At 40.6% G+C, this 22,200-nt stretch overlaps 1 protein-coding gene across 3 annotated transcripts in view; it reads left to right on the top strand.

The window, feature by feature from the left end:
• The window catches only part of Mrrf (mitochondrial ribosome recycling factor), a 65,733-nt gene that overhangs the window by 24,916 nt on the left and 18,617 nt on the right, over positions 1-22,200 (top strand). For all 3 annotated transcript variants that reach the window (XM_005345968.2, XM_026777800.1, XM_026777805.1), the window contains exon 5: positions 5,275-5,366. In XM_005345968.2, coding sequence (XP_005346025.1) covers positions 5,275-5,366 — 92 coding nt within the window. The remainder of the gene's footprint in view (positions 1-5,274; positions 5,367-22,200) is intronic.

Below are 22,200 nucleotides of genomic sequence, written 5' to 3'. Positions count from 1 at the left end.
CCTATCTGTGGGGCACCTCTGTCCAGGCAGGAATGTAGGCCTCGGAATTAGTATTAATTGATGCTCCAGTTTTTATTTCCAGGAGACATCAGTAACCCCAAATTTTATACAAAGTCTTTTTGTTCTCTAAATGTTTTGGACTGGTTTACTTTTCTCTTTTTAAAATATGGGCATCCAGGAGGGCTGGCACATGTTTGTTATCTTAGGTCTGGGGAGGTGGAGGCAGGATAATCAGGAGTTCAAGGATAACTTAGGCTACACAAAACAAACAAAAAACCTTGAGCTGAAATAAAGCATTTTAATGGGCCAGATATGGCCTGAGAGCTGCCATTTTGTTAGCTCTGTATTAGAATTTGGAGAAGACCCTCCAGGACTTCACCTTCTTTCAGACTAGACAGAATAATATAAGCAATGCCTGGCATTAGAGACTGGAAGATGAGTTGCGTTTAACCTTGGGACTCTATGGTTTTAACTGTAGTTGAGAAACCTAGAAAACGTGAAATGCAGTCCTTTCTCTGCCTTTTCCTTTGGCAAGTTACTTCCTCTCCTGCCACCGTCTCCTGACCGTCCTGTTCTGGTCTCCGTGTCAGTAGTTGTGTTCATGTCAGGCTGTGCATTGGATTTGACAGACCAGTTAACAGTAGGAGCAGAACAAATCATTTTCAGTCAGAAGGGCCCTGCGACTGATGCAGCAGGCACACTTTTGGATTTGTTGAACCACTGCCCTTCTCCGTTCTCCATCCTGCAGCCACAGTGAACTTTAACGTTTCAAGGTATATGTTGGATTGTATCATTCTCACAATTCAAATGATCTTTAAGAAGTGAAAATTCAAAATGTTTACTGTAGACAAAAAGGCTTTGGTGATCTGGCCTCAGCCTGCATCCAGTCTGCAGTTCTGTTGCATTGTCTTTCTGGTACTCCGTTGTACTCAGACTGGCCTTAAAATACATCATGACTATTACACCCTCAGGGTGTTTGTAGGTACTGTTCTTATGACTTGGAACATTTTCTGCTGGCTGTTTGCCACTCATGTTTTGAATTTCAGTGTAGATGTCACTTTTTCACTAGATTGTAAGCTTGCAGTAGAAGAGTCATATATAACATGGAATTGCTCCATACGTTGTCTTTACATTGGTGGATATGTGTTATTAGGTATGTGGAAAGGAAGCACTCATTCATGGCGTTACTGAGGAGCATAGAAACAGATGAAAAGGAACTGTCAACTTGTTCCCTGTTGTCCCCCTCTGAACCCCTGAGGCGTCTCTGCCCTGTTCATCTAATCCCATAGGCACTGTAGGCCAATTTAGGGACTAGCCTCCTAATTACACAGCTTGAAGACCTCATCAGGCAGATTGCTTTTCAGAGCCAACCACTTCTGTTATTAAATGGCAAATGTTATTCACAGAAGTAGCACCTGATTGGCCACCAGAGCATCTCTTATGAGGCAGAAGGAGGTATTAACTGCTTAATTTTTTCTTAGGAAGTTCAACTAAAGTATCTTTGCTATTTCTCTAGTGTGCCATCCCCTGGGTTCTGGAAAAAGCTTACCCGGCATCTCAGTAGAGGGCGCAGGCATAGGCACAGTGAGGAAGTGTGAGTTTCTTTATCTCATCTGGTGGGTGCATAAACCAACAGCTCTAACTAAATACTTCCTTCCCCCGGCTTTAGAATCTGCCCACAGAGTACTGAGGTTCATGGCTTCAAAATGCTCAGCTAATCCTCCTTGTGTCTATAGAATTTCTTTCTGTTTCATGTGCAGTTGACTTTCTTTCCAAGCCTGGACATTTCTGTGTCATGCTGTTGTGACACAGTGCACATTTACATGTAAACCTGTGTTTCATTTGTTTAGTGTATATTCCGCTTGATAAATTATGCACACAGCTGTCCTCTTCCGTAAACATGCCTGAAGCTACAGTTAATGATGGGAAAGAAGAGAAGTGAATGAAAGCAGCGTCATCTGAGCAAAAGCAAATAACAGTGACAATGGTAACACCGTAGGCTCCATTATTTGTAGATGAGGCAACAGGCTCAGAAAAGGGAAATGCCTCCCTAGCTTCACACTGTTAGGCACATAGTTCTGCTCGACACATAGGCTTGTACTCTTTTTACCATCCTGCATTAACTCGCTGATGTCTTTTGCATCCTCCAAGTGAGTAGGTTTTATGTGGAGGGCTGGAAACTATTGGTGGTTAGAGATACGAGAGGTCTGTTTTCAGTTCCTTGTATTCTAGGGATTCACTGAGGTATAAAGAAATGGAAGGCCAGTAATTGATATGGCACTAAAGAGCTAACAGAGTTGACTCTGAATTCTCAATACCTTGTTTACCTGTATACAGACATTTTGCTATCTTTTGTCCATTATTGTGGGTTGGCAAGGACAGACATTGCTAATTAATTGATAGTGAAACTCTTCTCTGCCAGTCCCCAGATTGGGTCAGTGATCTTTCTCAATATACAGTATGCCAGTATCCACTGCCAGTTGGTTAGTATGGAGAACAAAGCAACCAGTCTGCCTTGTGATACCAGGGAGTATTCCCCTCCAGTGACAGAATTAAAAGCTAAAGATAAGGAATGGAAATTGTATATGCATATATGCCTTTTTTGTTTGACCTATGAATAGTTTAAACATACTGTTAGGGAAATGACTATAGTTTCCTAAGGCCTGAGTCCTACCGTGGCAAACCAAAATATACATACCTAGATAAACTTTCAGTAAGTTTCTTTATGAGAAATCTTAGTTAACATTTTTCTCTAAATATGAAGACATAAAAAAACTAAGATGTAAAGTAAGGTTTTGAAGTAAAGTCAGGAGATGCATTTTCCAGTTGACTTAAATGGAATTACGAAGAGTATTCATTCAGCAAGCTTTTGTGCTTCACTGGCACTGCAGCTTCCACTGTGCAGGTGGAAATAGTGAGACACTGCCCAGCTTGATGTCTGAGTGAGTACTCGTTCATCTACAGGGGAAGGTTGCTTGGACTGAAAAGGATCTTGGTGGTAGTAGAGTATGGTGGTTTGAATGGGAATGGCCCCCATAGACTCATGTGTTTGGATGCTTGATGTATAGGGAGTGGAACTATTAGGTGTGGCCTTGTTGGAGGAAGTGTGTCACTATGGAGGCAGGCTTTAAGGTCTCATATGCTCAAGCTAGTCTCCTTCTGCTGCCTGTGGATCAGGATGTAGAACTCTCAGCTCCTTCTCACGTCTGTCTGCATGCTCTCATGCTTCTCGCCATGACGATAATGAGCTAACCTCTGAAACTGTAAGCCAGCCCCAAATAATTGTTTTCCTTTAAAGAGTTACTGTGGTCATGGTGTCTCTTCACAACAATGAAAACCCTACCTAAGACATAAGGGTGTGATAGCAGTGTTTTCTGGGTTATGTGGTGAGAAGCTATAGAAGGTTAGGAGGTGGGAGCTAGAGCTTCCTCTTCAAAGTGGGGACTCTTCCTTTACTCTTAACTCTACAAATGATTTTATAAAGGTGACTGTTCTCTGCAAGGAGATATTTTCTTTATTTTTGCCCAGTTAAGTTGTTTATTTTTACGTATATGAGTGCTTATAAGTGCACTGTGTGCATGCATTATTCACAGGGGCTAGGAGATGGTATTGGGTCTCCTGGAATTGGAGTTACAGATGGTTGTAAGCTGCTGCGAACCAAACTTGGGTACCCAGTAAAAGCAGCAAGCACTCTTAACTGCTGAGCTGTCTCTGCAGTTCCACTTTTATATATATTGTTCATAGTTGTTTCCTTATGTAATAATTACTGAATACATTGAGCTTGAGGATCTGTATAAAGAATAAAGACAAAGTAACAACATTAGACCAAATGCAGCTCAACCTCTCCCTACCCCTGAAAGTAACTGAAGTTTGATAGGTTGTCTCTTTTATTGAATCTTTCTTGGGCTGTCAAGGGATGCTGTCTATTCTAAAGGATGTGACTTTACCCTGTAGGCTCCTTGTTCATAATAAACAGGTGGTGCTTGGTTATAGCAGAGATCCCTTTCCAACACCAAAGGCCTATGATTTGAGGCAACATTTAAAAAAAATTTACTGTAGATACTTATATTTTGCCCACTCTTAGGTTCTACACATATGTGTATGGATGATCTGGTTTGTTGTCATGATGTCATACAGATGTAGAATTAAGATGATTTAATGATGGAGTGGGTAAGTTTTTAGACACCTCCTCTAAAACAGGAACAGTGAAATGCTTGGAAAAGTAACATAGGTGTGTACCACCTTCCATGCCTTTCAAACGTAAAGCTGGAGGAGCTCAAGGACATGACTGGCCTTTGAGTTCAAGTGGCATGAATCAGCTCTGGAACATGTCAGGAGCCTTGTTCTTGTGAGTTCATTGTCTTCCACCCACTTCCTGTTGTTTTTAGGATTGATAGAAGGTGCAGTGAGCATATTGTTCAAGTATGAGGTTGGACGTTAGGCAGTCTGTGTATCAGTAAGTGATTCTGCAAGAGAAGTTCCTAAAGGATGTTAGGAGGACTTTATACACTTTTAATACACGGATATGGTTTGTTCATATAATAACTGTTCTTGATTGGATATTAACTCTGTGCCAGGCACTGAGTTAGGTATGTTGCTTGCATCATCTCATTGCTTTTGTGATACGTAGGTACCATATCATCTCAGATTATGAATGGTCAAATTTATTGCTCAGGGTATGTGGTCCCAAAGCTGGATTTAAAGTGAAGTTTTTCTGATTCCAAGACCCATGCTTTTTTTCTGTCACTCTGCTTTTTCTGTGGTGCACAGCAGTGGAGGTTTACTGCTCATTCCAAAAACGTGAGTTTGGTATGAGTGTAGATGTGAATGAGTTAAATTTATTTACTCATTCCAAACCGGCACTGGTATATTTTGAGTGTAAAATGTCAACTGGAATTTTTAACGTATGAAATCTTTCATCTGTCTTTACACCAATCTTTGCACAGACCAGCCCTCCTCCCTTGAGGATTTATTGTGGTTTTGATCTGTGTTGCCTCAAACCATTGAAATCTTTTCAAAGAAGCAGAGCTGTTTTCTTTTTCTTTTTTTCTTCTTTCTTTTTTTCCTTCCGCAATACACTGGTACCAGGAGTGGACATGGCTTGCTATTCAGCTTGATCAAAGCACTCTACACCAGTGTAACTTCCTGATCTTACTGGTAACAGAACTAAATGTTTCCATGTTCTGCCAAGATGGGTTGCCAGTTATCGACAGAGGGCTTGCATCTGGTAATAATTATTTACTAATTCTGTTTACCTTTTGATCTGGTTTTCAGTGTACAGCTGCAGCTATCAAGGCTATAAGAGAAAGTGGAATGAATCTGAACCCAGAAGTGGAAGGGACACTAATTCGGGTACCTATCCCCAAGTAAGTTTGGCTGAAATCCATGTTTTTCAGTGACTCGGAGTAGTTGTCTTTGGATGGAAACTAGTACCTTGAGACATTTGGGCCAATGACATGACCTATTATCCACATCCTTCATCCTGGCTAAGCTGTGAGGTCAGTTTGCTGATGCAGATTTGCTTATCGCATATCTGTGTGCGCTATAGCAGTAAGCTTGCGAACACCTTATCCCTACACTTTCTGGCTGGGAAGTTAGGACAAGTTAGCACACCAAGTCATTAAGATTAAATGAAATAAATTCTAGGGGGAAAGGAAAGCTACTAGTATCCAGGAGGGAGTGATTGACAGGTGTGATAGTGGGAAGGACAGTTTTAGCATGGGAGGGTCATTTAAGGAGTTATCATTTCTGCTGAGAGCAGATGATGAGGGGGAGTCTTCAGCCCAGAGGAAGCACAAAGGCCTCAGCTCAGAAAGCAACTTGACACTTGTCAACTCTAACCCCGCGTTCCTTGTTGGATTATTTTTACATTACTCTTTGGTAATTGAAGAATTAAAGGCATAAGTCCAGAGTAGTGGGTTTTTTTTGTTTGTTTGTTTTGCTTCTTCATGGATTTTAAAGTGAATAAGAATAGATCTTCCTTCTTGAATTTGAAAAGAGAAGACAAGGCTGATGAGATGGCTTAGTGGATAAAACCCTTGCCATAGAAGCTTGGCAGTGAGTTCCATCCCTGAAGCCCTCATACAGGCAGAAAGAACCGACTCTACATAGTTTTTCTCTGGCCTCCACATGTGGGCTGTGACAGCAACTCTCAATACGCAGCAGACTCACTTCCTGCTTCCACAGCAATAAATGAAAGCTTTAAAAAGAAAAGATAATACTTGGGAAGTGGGGTCAGGAGGATCACAAGTTCAGGGCCAGCCTGGTCTACACAACAAAATCCTTCCTTGAAAGAACAGACAAGATGGTGGCATGTTTGAGTAAAAGAAAAGCTGGTGTGTCTGAAGCACAAGGAGAGGGTAGTGAGAACAAGGATTGGGTTAGTACTGACGGTGGAGACTTCACAGGCCATGGGAGGAACTGGGATTTCTCCTAATGGTACTGAGAAGCCATTGATGGGTGCAAGCAAAGGATTGATCTGACAGGAACTTTGCAAGTCTCTCTCTCATTGCTGATTAATGTGGAATATTGGGGACAAAGTGGACATACAAAGAACAGTAAAATTACGGCAGTCTAGGTGAGCCATGAGCCATGATTACACAGCAGAAGACCCCCCCCCATTCCTACACAGTGCCTCACACTGACCAGTTGTGCCAGGCCCTTTCCTAGTTATTGGGGTATAGCAGTAAGCCAAACCACAAAGCTCCTTGTTCCTTCGGAGCTCACCTGCTAGTTGAGCAGATATAATGAACTCCATAGTGTCTGGTAAGATCTATGAAGAGTCAGCATGCAAAGAGATGGAAGAGGGCTGCTGAGATGGCTCCGTGAGTAAGAGCACTCGCTGCTCTTGCAGAGGGTCAGGCTTCAGTTCCTGGCAGCTTACAACCGTATCTCCAGTTCTAAGAGATTTCATATGCCCTTTGGCATTGTCTTAGTTACTATTGGTGTGATAAAACGCCTTGATCAGGGCAGCCTATGCATGGGAGAGTTTATTTGGGGCTGGTAGTTCCAGAGAGATAGACTCTATCACCATTGTGGCAGGAGCATGGTGGCAGACAAGCAGGCATGGCGCTGGAACAGCAGCTGAGACCTCACAAACAGAAGACAGAGTGTACAGTGGGAGTGACAAGATTCTTTTTTGAAACTTCAAAGCCAACCCCACACTTCCTCTAACAAGGCCATACCTCTAAATCCTTCCATGGTCCCAGCAACTAGGGACCGAGTGTTATGCACTGAATGAGAGCCATTCCCATCCACACCACTCAGACTCTGAGCACTTGCACATGTGTGGTGCACATGAACTCATGTAGACATGCCCTCACACACATAATTTTTTTAAAAATTATTTTTAAGAAAGAGAAATTTGGGGGCTCTAGAGAAGCAAGCAAGATTCAGGAAGGAAGGGATATTTAAATGATTAAAGCGGTGACATCGTCCAAACAGCAAAAGGGAAATAGGATGACTAGGGTTCCTTTTGTGTCACCTGTCATCCTGTATTTCTTTGTAGAAATTGCTTCATTTGTTATATGATCCTTTTAAAGTAATTTTTCCAATTAGGAAAGTTTAGTCTCCAAGAGGTAATCTAGTGCCGCCCAGGTTTCCTTGGCTACAAAGAGTCACAGTGATGTCTTGCTAGGTGGCCAGGTGTTTGAGACCATCCTGCCTCTGCCTTGAGAGTGCTGTGAGTACAGATTGTATACCACCACGCTCAGCTGTGAGAACAGCCATAACCCTGGGGGAACTGACAGCTTCCTTGACTATACTTTTTCCTGCCGTATGGCCATATGTTCTTGATACTATATAAAATGGAATTAACACTCTGCTCTAAAATCTTGTGAACTGGCTAGTATAACTTGTGTTTAACAGCTGTAAAATCTTGGGTTCAGTGCCTGTTTGCTTGGGAAGTGTCTTCTCAGCATGTGTGTATTCCAGTCTCTGCTGAGGACACAGAGACCTTATGCTTGCTCATAGACCATTTGTCAGGCTCTTTGTTTGCATCACCTCCACTGTGACCCACAACACAGTTTATAGACAAAAAGCCCTAAAGCTTCGAGAAATAGAGATTGCCATGATCATATGACCTGTATTGGCAGACAAGATTTGAGGATTGTGAGTTTTTCTGTTACTCTCTATTCCAATGAATAATTCTGGAAAGTACTGAAAGTAATTATGAATATCAGAAGCAAGATTTACAAGTGGAGGGGCTGGAGAGATAGCTCGACAGTTGGGAGTGCTCTGTTCTTCCAGAGATCTCAAGTTCAGTTCCTAGCACCTTCTTAGCATCTTACAACTGTCGACACCTTCTTCTCGCCACATTGAATTCCCACACATATTTGGCATATGACCACAGAGACACACACACACGTGCAGATAAAAATAAAAGAAACCTTTAAAAATTACTTTTAAATATTACAAGAGAAATAGATTGTCGGCAGCATCTTTATCCTCTGGTTGTTAAACTTCTGTCTGTAGTCTTGTAGGCTACTTCACTTTTCTGAGCTCTGTCTTTCTCACGGACCAGATGAAAGGGCTATGCTCGGGTCTGTAGGTCCCTCGATGGTCCTCAAATTCTGCAGTGCTACGAACTTGTGTTGCTAATGTATACTCTTGGCTTGGGTTCTTTTCAAAGCAGCCCAAACACTTTTCACATTTTTATTTGAAAGGTCAGATTGACATAACACACATCTCTGCAACCCCACTGGAGTTAACAGTTGCCCTTGGTGTGTTGAACATAAGTTTGAAGTATCAGTGTGTTTAACTTGTATTTTCAAAGATGTAGGATTTGTTACATCGGTTTTTTACATTATTTTATCTTTGCTAATGGATGTAATCCAAGAGAAAGTTGACAGACCAAAACCCTCTGCTCCTGCAAACCTCATTTTTTATAGACTTTCTTCTCCTTGACAAGGTGGTAGGGTCATAAGGCCCCTTACTGAATTATGTGTTTGGTAGTTTTCCAGATAAAAAATGAACGGTCTGTTCTTTATTATGGAAGCTGTGTCATGTGAGGGGATAAAAGTTGATTTTAAAGTAAAAGTACCAAAGTTTTCATTAGTTTTTGGCAATAACTTCCATATGACTCTAGCAGATTGCTGTGTTTACAGTTGATTATTTGTAAAATAGGTGAAAAAGTACACAATGATAGGCAGAGATTTCATGTGATTAAGAGAGATAATAACAAATAAGATTTCTTTAAAGAAATAACGTACACTGTTCCTTCTGTAAGCAGTGAATGGTAAGGAGTGAGGAAGGGTAATGTACTGGACACCACTCTGCCGGGAGCTTTCGAGTGTCTGATACACCAGGGAAGCAGGGGAGCACAGTGCTTAGATTAACCCTGCCCCCATGTGTACTGAATTAGGATCCAGCTCTTCTTTTTGGCTGTATGACAATAGAGGCTCCTAATTTACTCAGGAGATCTTGTCTTTTTCTACTTTCTACTTCCCATGTAGATTAGATCTATGTAAGTCTCTCTTAGTGTCTGCATTGTTGTCTGAGTTCTCTGGGATTGTGGTTTGTAGGCTGGCCTTCTTTGCTTTATGTTTAAAAACCACCTATGAGTGAGTACATGTGATAATTGTCTTTCTGTGTCTGGGTTACCTCACTCAAAATAATGTTTTCTAGCTCCATCCATTTTCCTGCAAAAATCAAGCTGTCATTTTTTTTTCTGCTGTGTAGTACTCCATTGTGTAAATGTACTACATTTTTCTTATCCATTCTTCAGGCATTTAGGTTGTTTCCAGGTTTTGGCTATGACAAACAAGGCTGATATGAACATAGTTGAGCACACGTCCTTGTGGCACGATTGAGCATCCTTTGGATATATACCCAAAAGTGGTATTACTGGGACTTGAGTAAGGTTGTTTCCTAATTTTCTAAGAAATGGCCATACTGACATCCAATGGGGCGGTACCAGCTTGCATTCCCACCAGCAATGCAGAAGTGTTCCCTTTTCCCTACAGCCTCTCCAGCATAAATTGTCATTAGTGTTTTTGATCTTGGCCATTCTTTCAGATGTAATGTGGAATCTCAGAGTTGTTTTGATTTGCATTTCTCTGATGACTAAGGATGTTGAACATTTCCTTAAGTGTCTTTCAGCCATTTTAGATTCCTCTGTTAAGAGTTCTCTGTTTAGGTCTGTACTTCATTTTTTTTTTTTATTGGATTATGTGTTCTTTTGGTGCCCAATTTCTTGAGTTCATTATATATTTTAGAGATCAGCCCTCTGTCTGATGTGGGGTTAGTGAAGATCTTTTCCCATTCTGTAGGCTATCGTTTTGTCTTGTTGACCGTGTCCTTTGATTTACAGAAGCTTTTCAGTTTCAGGAGGTCCCATTTAGTAATTGTTTCTCTCAGTGTCTGTGCTGCTGGGGTTATATTTAGGAAGTGGTTCCCTGTGCCAATGCATTCAAGTGTACTTCCCACTTTCTCTTCTATAAGGTTCAGTGTGGCCAGATTTATGTTGAGGTCTTTGATCCATTTGGACTTGAGTTTTGTGCATGGTGATAGATATGGGTCTATTTTCACTCTTCTACATGTTGATATCCAGCTATGCCAGCACTACTTGTTAAATATACTTTCTTTTTTGCATTTGACATTTTTTTGCTTCTTTATCAAAGATCAGGTGTTCGAAGATGTGTAGATTGATATCCGGGTCTTCTATTCGATTCCGTTGGTCCTCCTGTCTATTCTTAGGCCAGTACCCGGCTGTTTTCAGTACTGTAGCTCTGGAGAAGAATTTGAAGTCAGGAATTGTGATGCCTCCAGAAGTTCTTTTATTCTACAGGATTGTTTTGTCTATCCTGGGTTTTTTGCTTTTCCATATGAAGTTGAGTACCATTCTTTCGAGGTCTTTGAAGAATTTTGCTAGGATTTTGATGGGCATTGTATTGAATCTGTAACCAGCACCATTTGTTGAAGATGCTATCTTTTTTTCATTGTATAATTTTAACTTCTTTCTTAAATATCAGGTGTTCATAGGTGTGTGGATTAGTATCCGGGTCTTCGATTTGATTCCACTGGTCATCCTATCTGTTTTTATGCAAATACCAAGCTGTTTTCATTACTGTAGGTCTATAAAACAGCTTGATGTCAGGGATGATGATGACTCCAGAAGTTCCTTTATTGTACAGGATTGTTTTGGCTATCCTGGTTTTTTTGTTGTTCTTTTGAGATCTGTGAAGAATTGTTGGGATTTTGATGGGCATTGCATTGAATCTGTAGATTGCTCTTGGTAGGATTGCCATAATTATGTTGATCTAAGAGCATGGGAGATCCTTCTATTTTCTGATAGCTTCTTCACTTTCTTTCTTTCTTTTTTTTTTTTTTAAAAAAAATACTGAAGTTCTTTTCGTACAGGTCTTTCATTTGTTTGGTTAGTGTTACCCCAAAATATTTTATGTTATTTGTGGCTATTGTGAATGGTGATGGTTCTCTGATTTCTTTCTCAGCTTCTTTATCATCTGTATATAGGAGGGCTACTGATTTTTTTTAGTTGCTCTTGTATCCTGCCATATTATTGAAGGTGTTTATCAGCTGTAGGAGTTTCCTGTTAGAATTTTTGGGGTTACTTATGTATAGTGTCATATCATCTGAGAATAGTGAAAGTTTGACTTCTTCCTACCCAATTTGTATCCCGTTGATCTTCTTTTGTTGTCTTACTGCTGTTGCTAGAACTTCAAGAACTATGTTGAATAGATATGGAGAGAGTGGGCAGTCTTGTCTTGTTCATGATTTTAGTGTAATCACTTTTAGTTTCTCTCCATTTAATTTGATGTTGACTGTCGACTTGCTGTATATTGCTTTTATTATGTTTAGATATGAACCTTGTATCCCTGATCTTTCCAAGATCTTTATCATGAAGGAATGTCAGATTTTTGTTGAATGCCTTTTCAGCATCTAATGAGATGATCATATGGTTTTTTCTTTCAGTTTATTTATGTAGTGAATTACATCAATAGATTTTCTTTCTTTCTTCCTTCCTTCCTTTCTTTCTTTTTTTTTCTTTTCTTTTTTGGTTTTTCAAGACAGGGTTTCTCTGTGGCTTTGGAGCCTGTCCTGGAACTAGCTCTTGTAGACCAGGCTGGTCTTGAACTCACAGAGATCTGCCTGCCTCTGCCTCCCAAGTGCTGAGATTAAAGGCATGCGCCACCACTGCCTGGCAATCAATAGATTTTCATATGTTGAACCATCCCTGCATGTCTAGGATGAAGCTGACTTGCTCATGATAAATGTTTTTTTATGTGTTCTTAGATTCGATTTGTCAATATTTTATTGAGTATTTTTGCATCAATGTTCGTGAGGGAGATTGGTCTGTAATTCTCTTTCTTGGTTGAGTCTTTATGTGATTTTGGTATCAGGGTAACTGTAGCCTCACAGAAAGAGTTTGGCAATGTTCCTTCTATTTCTATTAGGTAGAACAATTTGAGGAGTATAGATATTAGCTCTTCTTTGAAGTTCTGGTAGAATTCTGTGCTAAAACTATCCGGCACTGGCCTTTTTTTGGTTTGGAGGCTTTTGATGACAGCTTCTATTTTTTTGTAGGTTATAGGTCTATTTAAATTGTTTACCTGGTCTTGATTTAATTTTGGCTTGTGGTACCTATCAAGAAAATTATCAATTTCTTTTACATTTACCAATATTGTGGAGTACAAGTTTTTGTAGTATGATCTAACGAGTCTCTGGATTTCCTCAGTGTCTGTTGTTATATCCCCCTTTTAATTTCTGATTTTGTTAATTTGGATGTTTTCTCGCTGCCTTTTGATTAGTTTGTCTGTCTTGTTGATATTTCTCAAAGAACCAACTCTTTGTTTTATTGATTCTTTGTATTGTTTTTTTGTTTCTATTTTATTGATTTCGGCCCTGAATTTGATTATTTCCTGTCCTCTTTTCTTCCGGGTGAGTTTGCTTCTTTTTCTTCTAGAGCTTTCAGGTGTGCTGTTAAGTCACTGATGTGAGCTTTCTCCATTTTCTTTATGTGGGCACTTAGTGCTATGAACTTTCCTCTTAGCACTGCTTTCATAGTGTCCCATAGGATTGGGTACGTTGGGCTTTCATTTCCATTTAATTCTAGGAAGTCTTCAATATCTTTCTTTATTTCTTCCTTGACTCAGGAGTGATTCAATTCCCCTGAGTTTGTAGGCTTTCTGCGATTAATCTTGTTGTTGAATTCTAAGTTTAAACATGGTGATCCAATAAGATACAGGGTGTTATTCCATTTTTTAAAAATCTGTTGACGTTTGCTTTGTTACCAAGAATGTGGTCAATTTTAGATAAGATTCCATGAGGTGCTGAGAAGAAGGTATATTCTTTTGTGTATGGATGGTATGTTTTGTAGATGTCTGAAAAGTCCATTTGAATCATAACATCTCTTAGTTCTCTTATTTCTCTGTTAAGTTTCTGTCTGGTTGACCTGTCCATTGGTGAGAGTGGGGTGTTGAAGTCTCCTACTATTAGTGTGTGGGGTTTAATAATGTTCCTTTTACATATGTGGATGCTCTTGTATTTAGGGCATAAATGTTCATAATTGAGACTTCATCTTGATGATTTTTTCCTGTGATGAGTCAGAAGAAGTGTCCATTTCTTCTGATTGATTTTAGTTTGAGGTTTGTTTTGTTAGATATTAGAATAGCTATACCTGCTTGTTTCTTGGGTCCATTTTGGGATTGGAAAATCTTTAACCAACCCTTTACTCTGAGAAGATGTCTGTTTTTGAGGTTGAGGTGGTTTCTTGTATACAGCAGAAGGATGGATCCTGCTTTCACATCTGTTCTGTTAGCCTGTGGTTTTTTTTATAGGTGAATTGAATCCATTGATATTAAGAGATATTAATGACCAGTGGTTGTTAATTCCTGTTATTTTTTTGGTGGTAGTGTTTGTGTGTTTTTCCTTCTTGGGAGTTTGCTGGTGCAAAGTTTTCTATTGCCTGCAGTTATTTGTGGGGGGTGCAGTTAGCTTTCTTGGGTTGGAGTTTTCCTTCTAGTACTTTCTGCAATGCTGGATTTGTGGATAGGTATTATTTGAATCCCATTTTGTCATGGAATATCTTGTATTCTCCACCGATGGTGATTGAAAGCTTTGCTAGGTATAGTAGTCTGGGCTTGTATCCATGGTCTCTTAGTGTCTACAGCAAGTCTGTCCAGGACCTTCTGGCTTTCTTGGTTTTCATTGAGAAGTCAGGTATAATTCTGATAGGTCTGCCTTTATATGTTACTTGGCCTTTTTTCTTCACAGCTCTTAGTAGTCTTTCTTTATATTTTGTGTTTTGATTGTTACATAGCAAGGGGATTTTTTTTTTGTTCAATCTATTTGGTGTTCTATAAGCTTCTTGTACCTTCATAGCTATATTCTTCTTTAGGTTGGGAAAGTTTTCTTCTATGATTTTATTGAATATATTTTCTGTGCCTTTCAGCTGGGTTCTTCTGACCCCCTTCTACCCCTATTATTCTTAGGTTTGGTCTTTTCATGGTGTCCCGGATTTCCTGAATATTTTGTGTTAAAAATTTGTTGGATTTAACGTTTTCTTTGACTGATGAATCTGTTTCCTTTATAGTATCTTCAATGTCTGAAATTCTTTCTTCCATCTCTTGTATTCTGTTGGTTATGCATACATTGTAGTTCCTGTTATTTTACCCAGATTTCCTGAATTCCGTTTTTGTTTTCTTTATTGCCTCTATTTCAGTTTTCAAATTTTGATCTGTTTCCTTTACCTGTTTGCTTTTTCTTGGTTTTATTGAGTTTCTTTAAGAGATTTATTGATTTCTTCAAATTTTTTATTTGTCTTTTCATCCATTTCTTTTTTCTTTTTTTAAGAACAACTCAGAAAAATAAAATTATGGTTTATTGTTGGACATTGTTTTACACATACATCAAAGAGGCTGAAAGATAAACAAACAGCAACTTCATAGACAAAACAAGGAAGAAAAAGAAGAAACCTCTTATCTTTGGTCTTTTTAACCATCTTATACAAAGCAACTACTTATAGTAGAGCCAGGTACATACACAAAAGAAGTTACTGGAATAAGGTTGGGTTTTTCTGTTGTTGTTTTTTTTTTTTTTTTTTTACAAGGTTTTTTTTTTTTTCCCTTGAGATTATAATGAACATGGTACCACCACAAGTAAGGTCAGAAGTAGGACAGAGAATGCTCTGAAGGCTGGTCTGGTCACCCATTATCATTAGAAATGGCTGACCCCTAACAATATGTACAAAAATATAAAATGTAAGTAAAAAATAAAATTTCTTTTAAAGTATTTTTAAGGAAAAAAAGCAGGGCCTTGGAAGTTTTGGGTTTTTTCCTCCCCTGTTGCAAATTCATGGTGTGGTTTTTGGTGGGTTGATGAAGAGCTCATGTCATCTGGGGGTGGCATTGCCCACTGTGGGCGAGCGGGGCCTGCTCCTCTACTCGAAGGTGACCATGTTTAAATTCTGAGACGACGGGAAGTGGAGGGTGAACAGGTCACGGCTGCCTTCGTTCAGCTTTTTGCTGTCCAGTCATCTTCAGCAGTTGTCTGCTTCTTGCTGTCAGTATCATCTTCGTCATCCTCTTCAGCTACCCGCTGCCCGTAGGAGCCTCAGCGTCCTCCTCTTCATCTCCACCCTCTTCCTCTTCTTCATCTACCTCATTGCTGGCCTCCTGCTCCCCACTTTCTCTTTGGCAGGTGTGTCTCTTTCATTGTCTGCCTTCTCCACAACTTCCTTCTCTCCTTCACGTCCTTGGTGATCTCAGAGCTGGTGTCCATGGCAGCATCTGACATGGGGTTGGGGGTGCGCGCTGGTGATCCGATGCGCGAGTGAGAAAGGAATCGAATTCGATGACTCTGGCGAGAAAGCTGCTGGAGTCGGAGGAGGAGGAGGATGGGTAGGGGTGGGGGCGGCGAATGTGGAGCAGGACCCAGAAACAATGCAAAGATGGCTTTTCAGAGCAGCCAGTCTCCTCCATTTCTTTAAGGGAGTTTTTTATTTCCTCTTTAAGTGTCTCTATCATCTTCATAAAGTTATATTTAAGATCATCTTTCTCTGCTTTTTCTGGATTAGGATGATCAGGTCTTCCTGTTGTATGATCACTTGGTTCTGACATTACCATGTTGCTTTTTAGGTTGTTGAACGAATTTTTTCATTGGTGCCTGTCCATCTCTTCCTCCAATTGGTGCTGGGACTGTCTTTGCCTCTTGGTCCAATCCTTGCAGTCGCTGTCTGTGTCTCAGGGAGCTGCTGATCTCTTGGTCCACTGTGTGCAGTTGCAGCTTCTTAGCCCTCTGTGTGCAGTTGCAGCCTATGGTTCAGAGTTCCCCTAAGGTAGCAGGGGATGGGTGGGTTTGGGGACAGAGTGGTCCTTATAGCTTATAGAGTCAGATTGATTGGGGGGGTGTTGAAGCAGCCTACCTGCACTCTGGCTGGGTAGAGAACATGTTGCAAGTGGGGGAGGGGCCCAGGGTTTTGCCTAGAGAGTAGGGTGTTCAGCTGGCTAGCTGATCACTTACTCTTGGTCTGCTGGATACTGTTACAGCCTGTGGTTCAGAGTTCCTTGAGGTCACAGGAGATGGGTGGTGGAATGGGCCTTGTAATTTATAAGGGTCAGATCGATGAGGGGGCCATGTGTTGGAACAGCCTACCTGCAGAAAGCTTGCCTGATGGCTGGCTAGTGCCTTATTTTTCTTAACCAGGAATGAATCCACAGCCTCTTATTTCCTGTGGAAACAAAAGCAAAACCTCTTCTCCAAAGTAACATACCTTTTACTTAAATTTTGAAGTCTTTTGACTTAAATTTTGAAATCAAGGCATTTTCAAAATATTAATTCAATAGGCTAGATTAATCCAGCAGCAACTGTTGCTCCTTCCTCAGCAGTCAAACAATTCAGACAGCACAGTAATATAAGGTATCCAGACTCTTTGTATATTTTCCATCTTTATGTGTTTTCTTTTTCCTTATTCTATTTCTTTTATTTTTATTTTTCACTTTTGGTTTTCTGAGATAGGGTTTCTCTGTAGCTTTGGAACCTGGAACCTGTAGACCAGGCCTTGAACTCACAGAGATCGCTTGCCTCTGCCTCTCGAGTGCTGGGATTACAGGTGTGTGTCACTACTGCCTGGCCCTATTTTTCTTTTTTTTAAGACTTTAACTGCCCTTTTTCTTTTTTCTCCCAAGTCTATATTTTTAAACACACTGTAAACTGTTTAGAGGTTTTTGTTTTCCATCTCAATCTGTCTTTACTGTATCTCTCTCTTTTTTTTTTGAGCGCATGAGTCTTAAATCTGCTAAACCGCATACCTAGGATTAAAGATATGGCTTTGGTAGCTGACTCCACCCTGTTCCTTAGTTTTCTGATAGTCTAGCTTCATGGTGGAGGTACTGGCAGGAGCCATGTTCATTGCCACAACTCTGCCACCACCAAGAAGCATGCTGCTGACACTGACCGCTCATAAACACCATTTAAATGTTTGGTGGCAGAACCTCTTAAAAGAGCTGTGAGGTTTTTGTGGCTAAAGCTGGGTCAGGAAGCCTCTCTTAAAAGGAGCCATGCCTCTGCTTGGCTCTAGCAAACAAAGCCTACTGGAAAAAAAGATGGTTACCAGGAAGCTATGCTTGACTCTGTTCTTGTCTCTCTAGAATCCTTTTTTTTTTTTTTTAAATTAAGCTTTCTCAGGCTTCATGTGGACATTCTTGCCCCATGGTGGGCACAATTTCTAGATGGAGTTTCTGTCTCCCACCCAGACCCACAGCCATTCAGTCCCAAAGAAACACACAGAGGCTCATATTAATAATGAAACTGTTTTGCCTATTAGCTCAGGCTTATTAACTAGCTCTTACAACTTAAATTAACCCATAATTCTTGTCTGTGTTTAGCCATGTGGCTTTGTACCTTTTATCAGTGAGGCATTCTCATCCTGCTTCCTTGCATCTGGCTGCATCTTTGACTGCTCTATGTCTTTCCTCTTCTCAAAATTTTTCTAGTCTGGTTGCCCCACCTATACTTCATGCCTGACTGATGTGGGATTCCCCTCTGTATGCTGTGATTATCATTAATGAATAAAGGAACTGCTTTGAACCTATAGCAGTGCAAAACTTAGTTAGGCAGGGAAAACTAAATTGAATGATGGGAGAAAGAAGGGCAGAGTCGAAGAGAAGCCATGTAGCCCCACTGGAGCCAGATGAAACTTTACCCGGTAAGCCACAGCAACATGGAGATACACAGATTAATATAAATGGGTTAAATTAATATGTAAAAGCTAGCCGATAACAAGTTAGAGCTAATAGGCCAAGCAGTGATTTAATTAATAATAGTTTCTGAGTGGTTATTTTGGGGCTGAGCTGCTGAGCAGCTGGGAAGGAAACAACAAGCAGCCCTCCTTGCAACACCTGGCTACTGGCCAATCAGCATTTTATTGAACCAATACAAGTGACAAACCTTTACAGTGTACAAAAACGTTATCCCACAGCAAGTGGATCCAAGAAAAAGAAATGGACAAAGGTTGGAAAAGACACTTCCTGTAGTACACCCAGACTTCTGGGTGTTTCTGGGCAGGGCTCACCCCTGGAGGAGGCCTGTGTTAGTCCTGTGCCAGAAATGGTTGGTTATTGCCTGGGAATAACCAGGGAGTCTGTTTGGGAATGATCTCAGCTGAATGTCCTGGAGGGTTGACAGTTTGGGAACTGGAAGCTGTGGAAATCTGTACCCCTCAAAGCCAGTCTAGGGAGGGTAGTTATACTGGTATGAGTACCTCCCACAGTGGAGACCCCAGGTAAATGTTTAATTTTTTGAATTTGGCCTCCTTATCTATAAAACAAGATTAAGTGTCAATGATTTTTAAAGAGTAATCAGATATTAAATCTGTGACTTCTTCCTTGAGACCTGTCACAGGCCTTTTAAATTCCTTGCCTTGTAGTGTTTGAATTAATTCTCCTGGCTAAATAATTCTTAGACACAGCCTTTTTAGAAATCCTACTTATTTGGTAGTAAAATCAAGGCTACTTTGTTGTTGTTGTTCGTGGATTCTCTTCTAGTCCTTATCACTTTCCTTCCTCTTCAAAACTAACCTGTCTCCCAGCCACATGGTCATGACTTTTTTTTCTGCTCCACTTTTAGGGATGGGAGGAGTTGAGTCATTATGCTGTAATTATCTTAGAATTTAAGTTGTTCTGGAGCACTGTAGTTTGATTGTTAATAAGCACTTGGGTTATTCTTTGAAAATGAATTACAGTCTGGTATAGACTGACTTTATGTTTCTGGTAAAGACAACATTTCCCCATACATGGATACACAATTTCTCCAGGAAATTTTTCCAAATAATAGGTTGATTAGGATGGTCCCCAGTTGAGTTGAGTGGGGAGGGAAATTGCTTTGTATAGAGAAAGCTATGACAGAGCTGGATTTCAACCCTAAGAAAACCAATAAAAACATGCTACATCCTTGGGCAAGATATACCAACTCTCTGAGCCCCACATCCTTTGTGTACAAGATGGAATAATCAAAGCATTTACTCTTGTGAAGAATGATTGGGAGGATCCTGTGAAGGATGAAGGGGAGAGGAGGGCAGGAGTCACTGGGACTGCTCGACTGCAGTGTAGATCTGACAGCAGGGGAAAGGGAAAGAATGTAATAAATGAGAAGTGGACAGCAGCTTTACAGTGCTCCTGTGGGGATAGTGAGCCCCTGCCCGCTGCCTGATGGCCTGGAGGACGAGGTGTGTGAAGTAGTGGCTTCATTAGGTTATTGTTAGTTTATAATCAGCTCATCAGGACATGTCCCCATCATAAACCGAGGAACATTTGTCCTTAGTTTATGGAAATAGGATGAAATGTCTTTAGTACCACAGGCTGCTTTATTTTTTTTGCACATATCTTTTCATAGTTGTCTCATTTTTTTTTCAGCTACCTAGAAATATCCTTTTGAAGTGACTGTAGTATAAACGAGGAAACTGGGCTTGGGAAGTTTAAATAACTTGCCCAAGGTCACAGATTAGTAAGTGGAAGAGCCGCTTTTCAGACTTGAACCCATCTGCTTCCGGAGCCCATGTTCTAACTGTATTATCTATTGTTCCATTTGATTCTGGCCTTGCTTTATAGATCTTGTGATGGGGTAGTGTGCATGATTGGCACATTCCAAGAAGTACTGGTAAAGCCATTTCATTACACAACCCACATGTATATAGATTGCTGGTAATCCTGAAAGGGGGTTAGTGGCTTCAAACTGTACTTTAGCAATGGCTGGTTCTCTTCCTGCCCTTGTGCCATTGTCCTCTATCTACCATTTCTTGTAGTACCATTTATTGTTCAGGCAAATTCAGCAAACCGTCTCTTCTTGTTACATATATAAGCATATCATAGTGTAGAGTGCACTTGTAAGTCCAGCTGCTGGATTTGACTAACCAACAATGAGGCTTTAGCAGAAGGTCTGAAATTCAGGACTGAGGCCACATTGGCCTCAGATTCCAGGTCTAGCAGGCCTGCTGCTTCATTTGTCTGAGTCTCTGCTTTATAATCTATAAAACCCAGGTAATAACACTAAGGCCACTGGAGTGTTGTGACATTCATCAAGTTAATGCACAACAGCATGCGTCAGCTTAGAGCCTGGCACTCGGAAGGAGCTCTGAAGCTGTTATTATTTCAAGCAGAAAAGTTGTTAGCATCAGATGATAAGGTAGATACAGTTGAGCAGCATATCACTATACCATGGATAACAAGGTCCTCCATATATCTTTGTCTTGCTTTATTTTCTTCATACACTTATGCGATCTTGTACATTTATTTACTGTCTGTTTTCCCTTTGCTAGAATGTGAGTGCTTTGGGAAGATAGAGGGAAAACTTTTTTCTATTTTATTCATCTATGTATCCCTAGCCCCAGGAACAGGGCTTAGCATGTAGTAAGTATGTAATATAGGACCAGTGTTTGCGGTATAAATGAGTATGAGCATCTGCTATATGCACCCTGCTCTTCCTGGTGCTATTGTGTATCATCTAATATGTTCATATAATCCTTTGGGGTCCTAGGTTATCATCCCTGTTTTGTCACAGAGCAAGGACATTCTTTGGTTCTCTGTGCCTAGTATCACACAGTCAGTAAATGAAGGTCACTTTTCCCTAGAGCCTAAGCTTGTAGCTGATGTGCTATCTTCCTCAGTAGATGATGGCCCCTTTTAGTTTCTTTCCCCTTTTTGGTGCTGGGTGTGGAAACGAACTTTGCAAGTGCTTGACAAGTGCTTACTACTGATTTATACCCTAAACCTCCATTATTTATTTTCTTTGTTATTGACAACTTAAAATAGTTTAGTACCTACATATTCTTTTCCTTAACCAGCGTCTACCATTTGTTCTTTGTGGAAGACAGTATTTTAAGGACACTTACTTTTCATTGCTTGTGGTGTATGTGCTACAGCACATGTGTGGAGGAGTTGGTTCTCTCCTGCTGTCATGTGGTTCTAGGAATCACACTCAGGTTGTCAGGCTTGGTAGTAAGTGCATTTACCAGCTGAGCCATCTTAATGGACCAAGAGGCGACATTTTTAACCTAACCCACTCCTAGTTCTGTGTTCAATAGATGAGAAAGTAGTAGCAGTAATGTTTATGAACCATCACTGTGTTGGTAACACAGTTACTGACTTATTTAATTCTCTCAAGTACAATTAGACATGTTTGACAGACAGGGAAACCAAGACAAACTTAGACATGGGAGATCTGGTCCTCAAATCCCACCAGTGTCTTCAGACCTTCCTCAAGTACTTCTCCAGATGACAGCTGCAGTTCAGAGAGCAAAAGCCAGTGTCCATGGTCACTCTGACTACTGGTGGCAGAGCAGAGGTTAGAGATCAGCTGTCACTTGTCCACTAAACCTGTACTCATTCATGTTTGTGGGAGCCTCAGCAAGGGTTCTGTCCACTCAGTCCAGTGATTGGGTTCTGGTCCTTTTATCTGAGTGAGAAGGAAATGGGTGATGTAATGGAGACCGTGCAGCAGGCAGCTGGAGTTAGGACTCATCCTTTTTCTTTCTGTTATGCTTACCTGGACTTCAGTCAGTGTATAGTCCTTTGAACGCATGTAGCCAGTTGTGTCCCTAGAAAGACTAAAAATTAGCCTAGGTGGTAGAAAGCCTTCTCAAATGTATGATTCTCTTTAGTCTGTTGTCTTTATAAGACGTTAATGTATGCAAGATAGGTTAATGGGGGGATACTTAGAAACAGGAAATCCGGCTGGGCTGCATAAACA

The sequence above is a fragment of the Microtus ochrogaster genome, chromosome 4 (assembly GCF_000317375.1).
Source record: "Microtus ochrogaster isolate Prairie Vole_2 chromosome 4, MicOch1.0, whole genome shotgun sequence".
Lineage (NCBI taxonomy): Eukaryota > Metazoa > Chordata > Mammalia > Rodentia > Cricetidae > Microtus > Microtus ochrogaster.
Note: the sequence above shows the minus strand (reverse complement) of the source record. Positions and strands in the feature narration are given on the sequence as shown.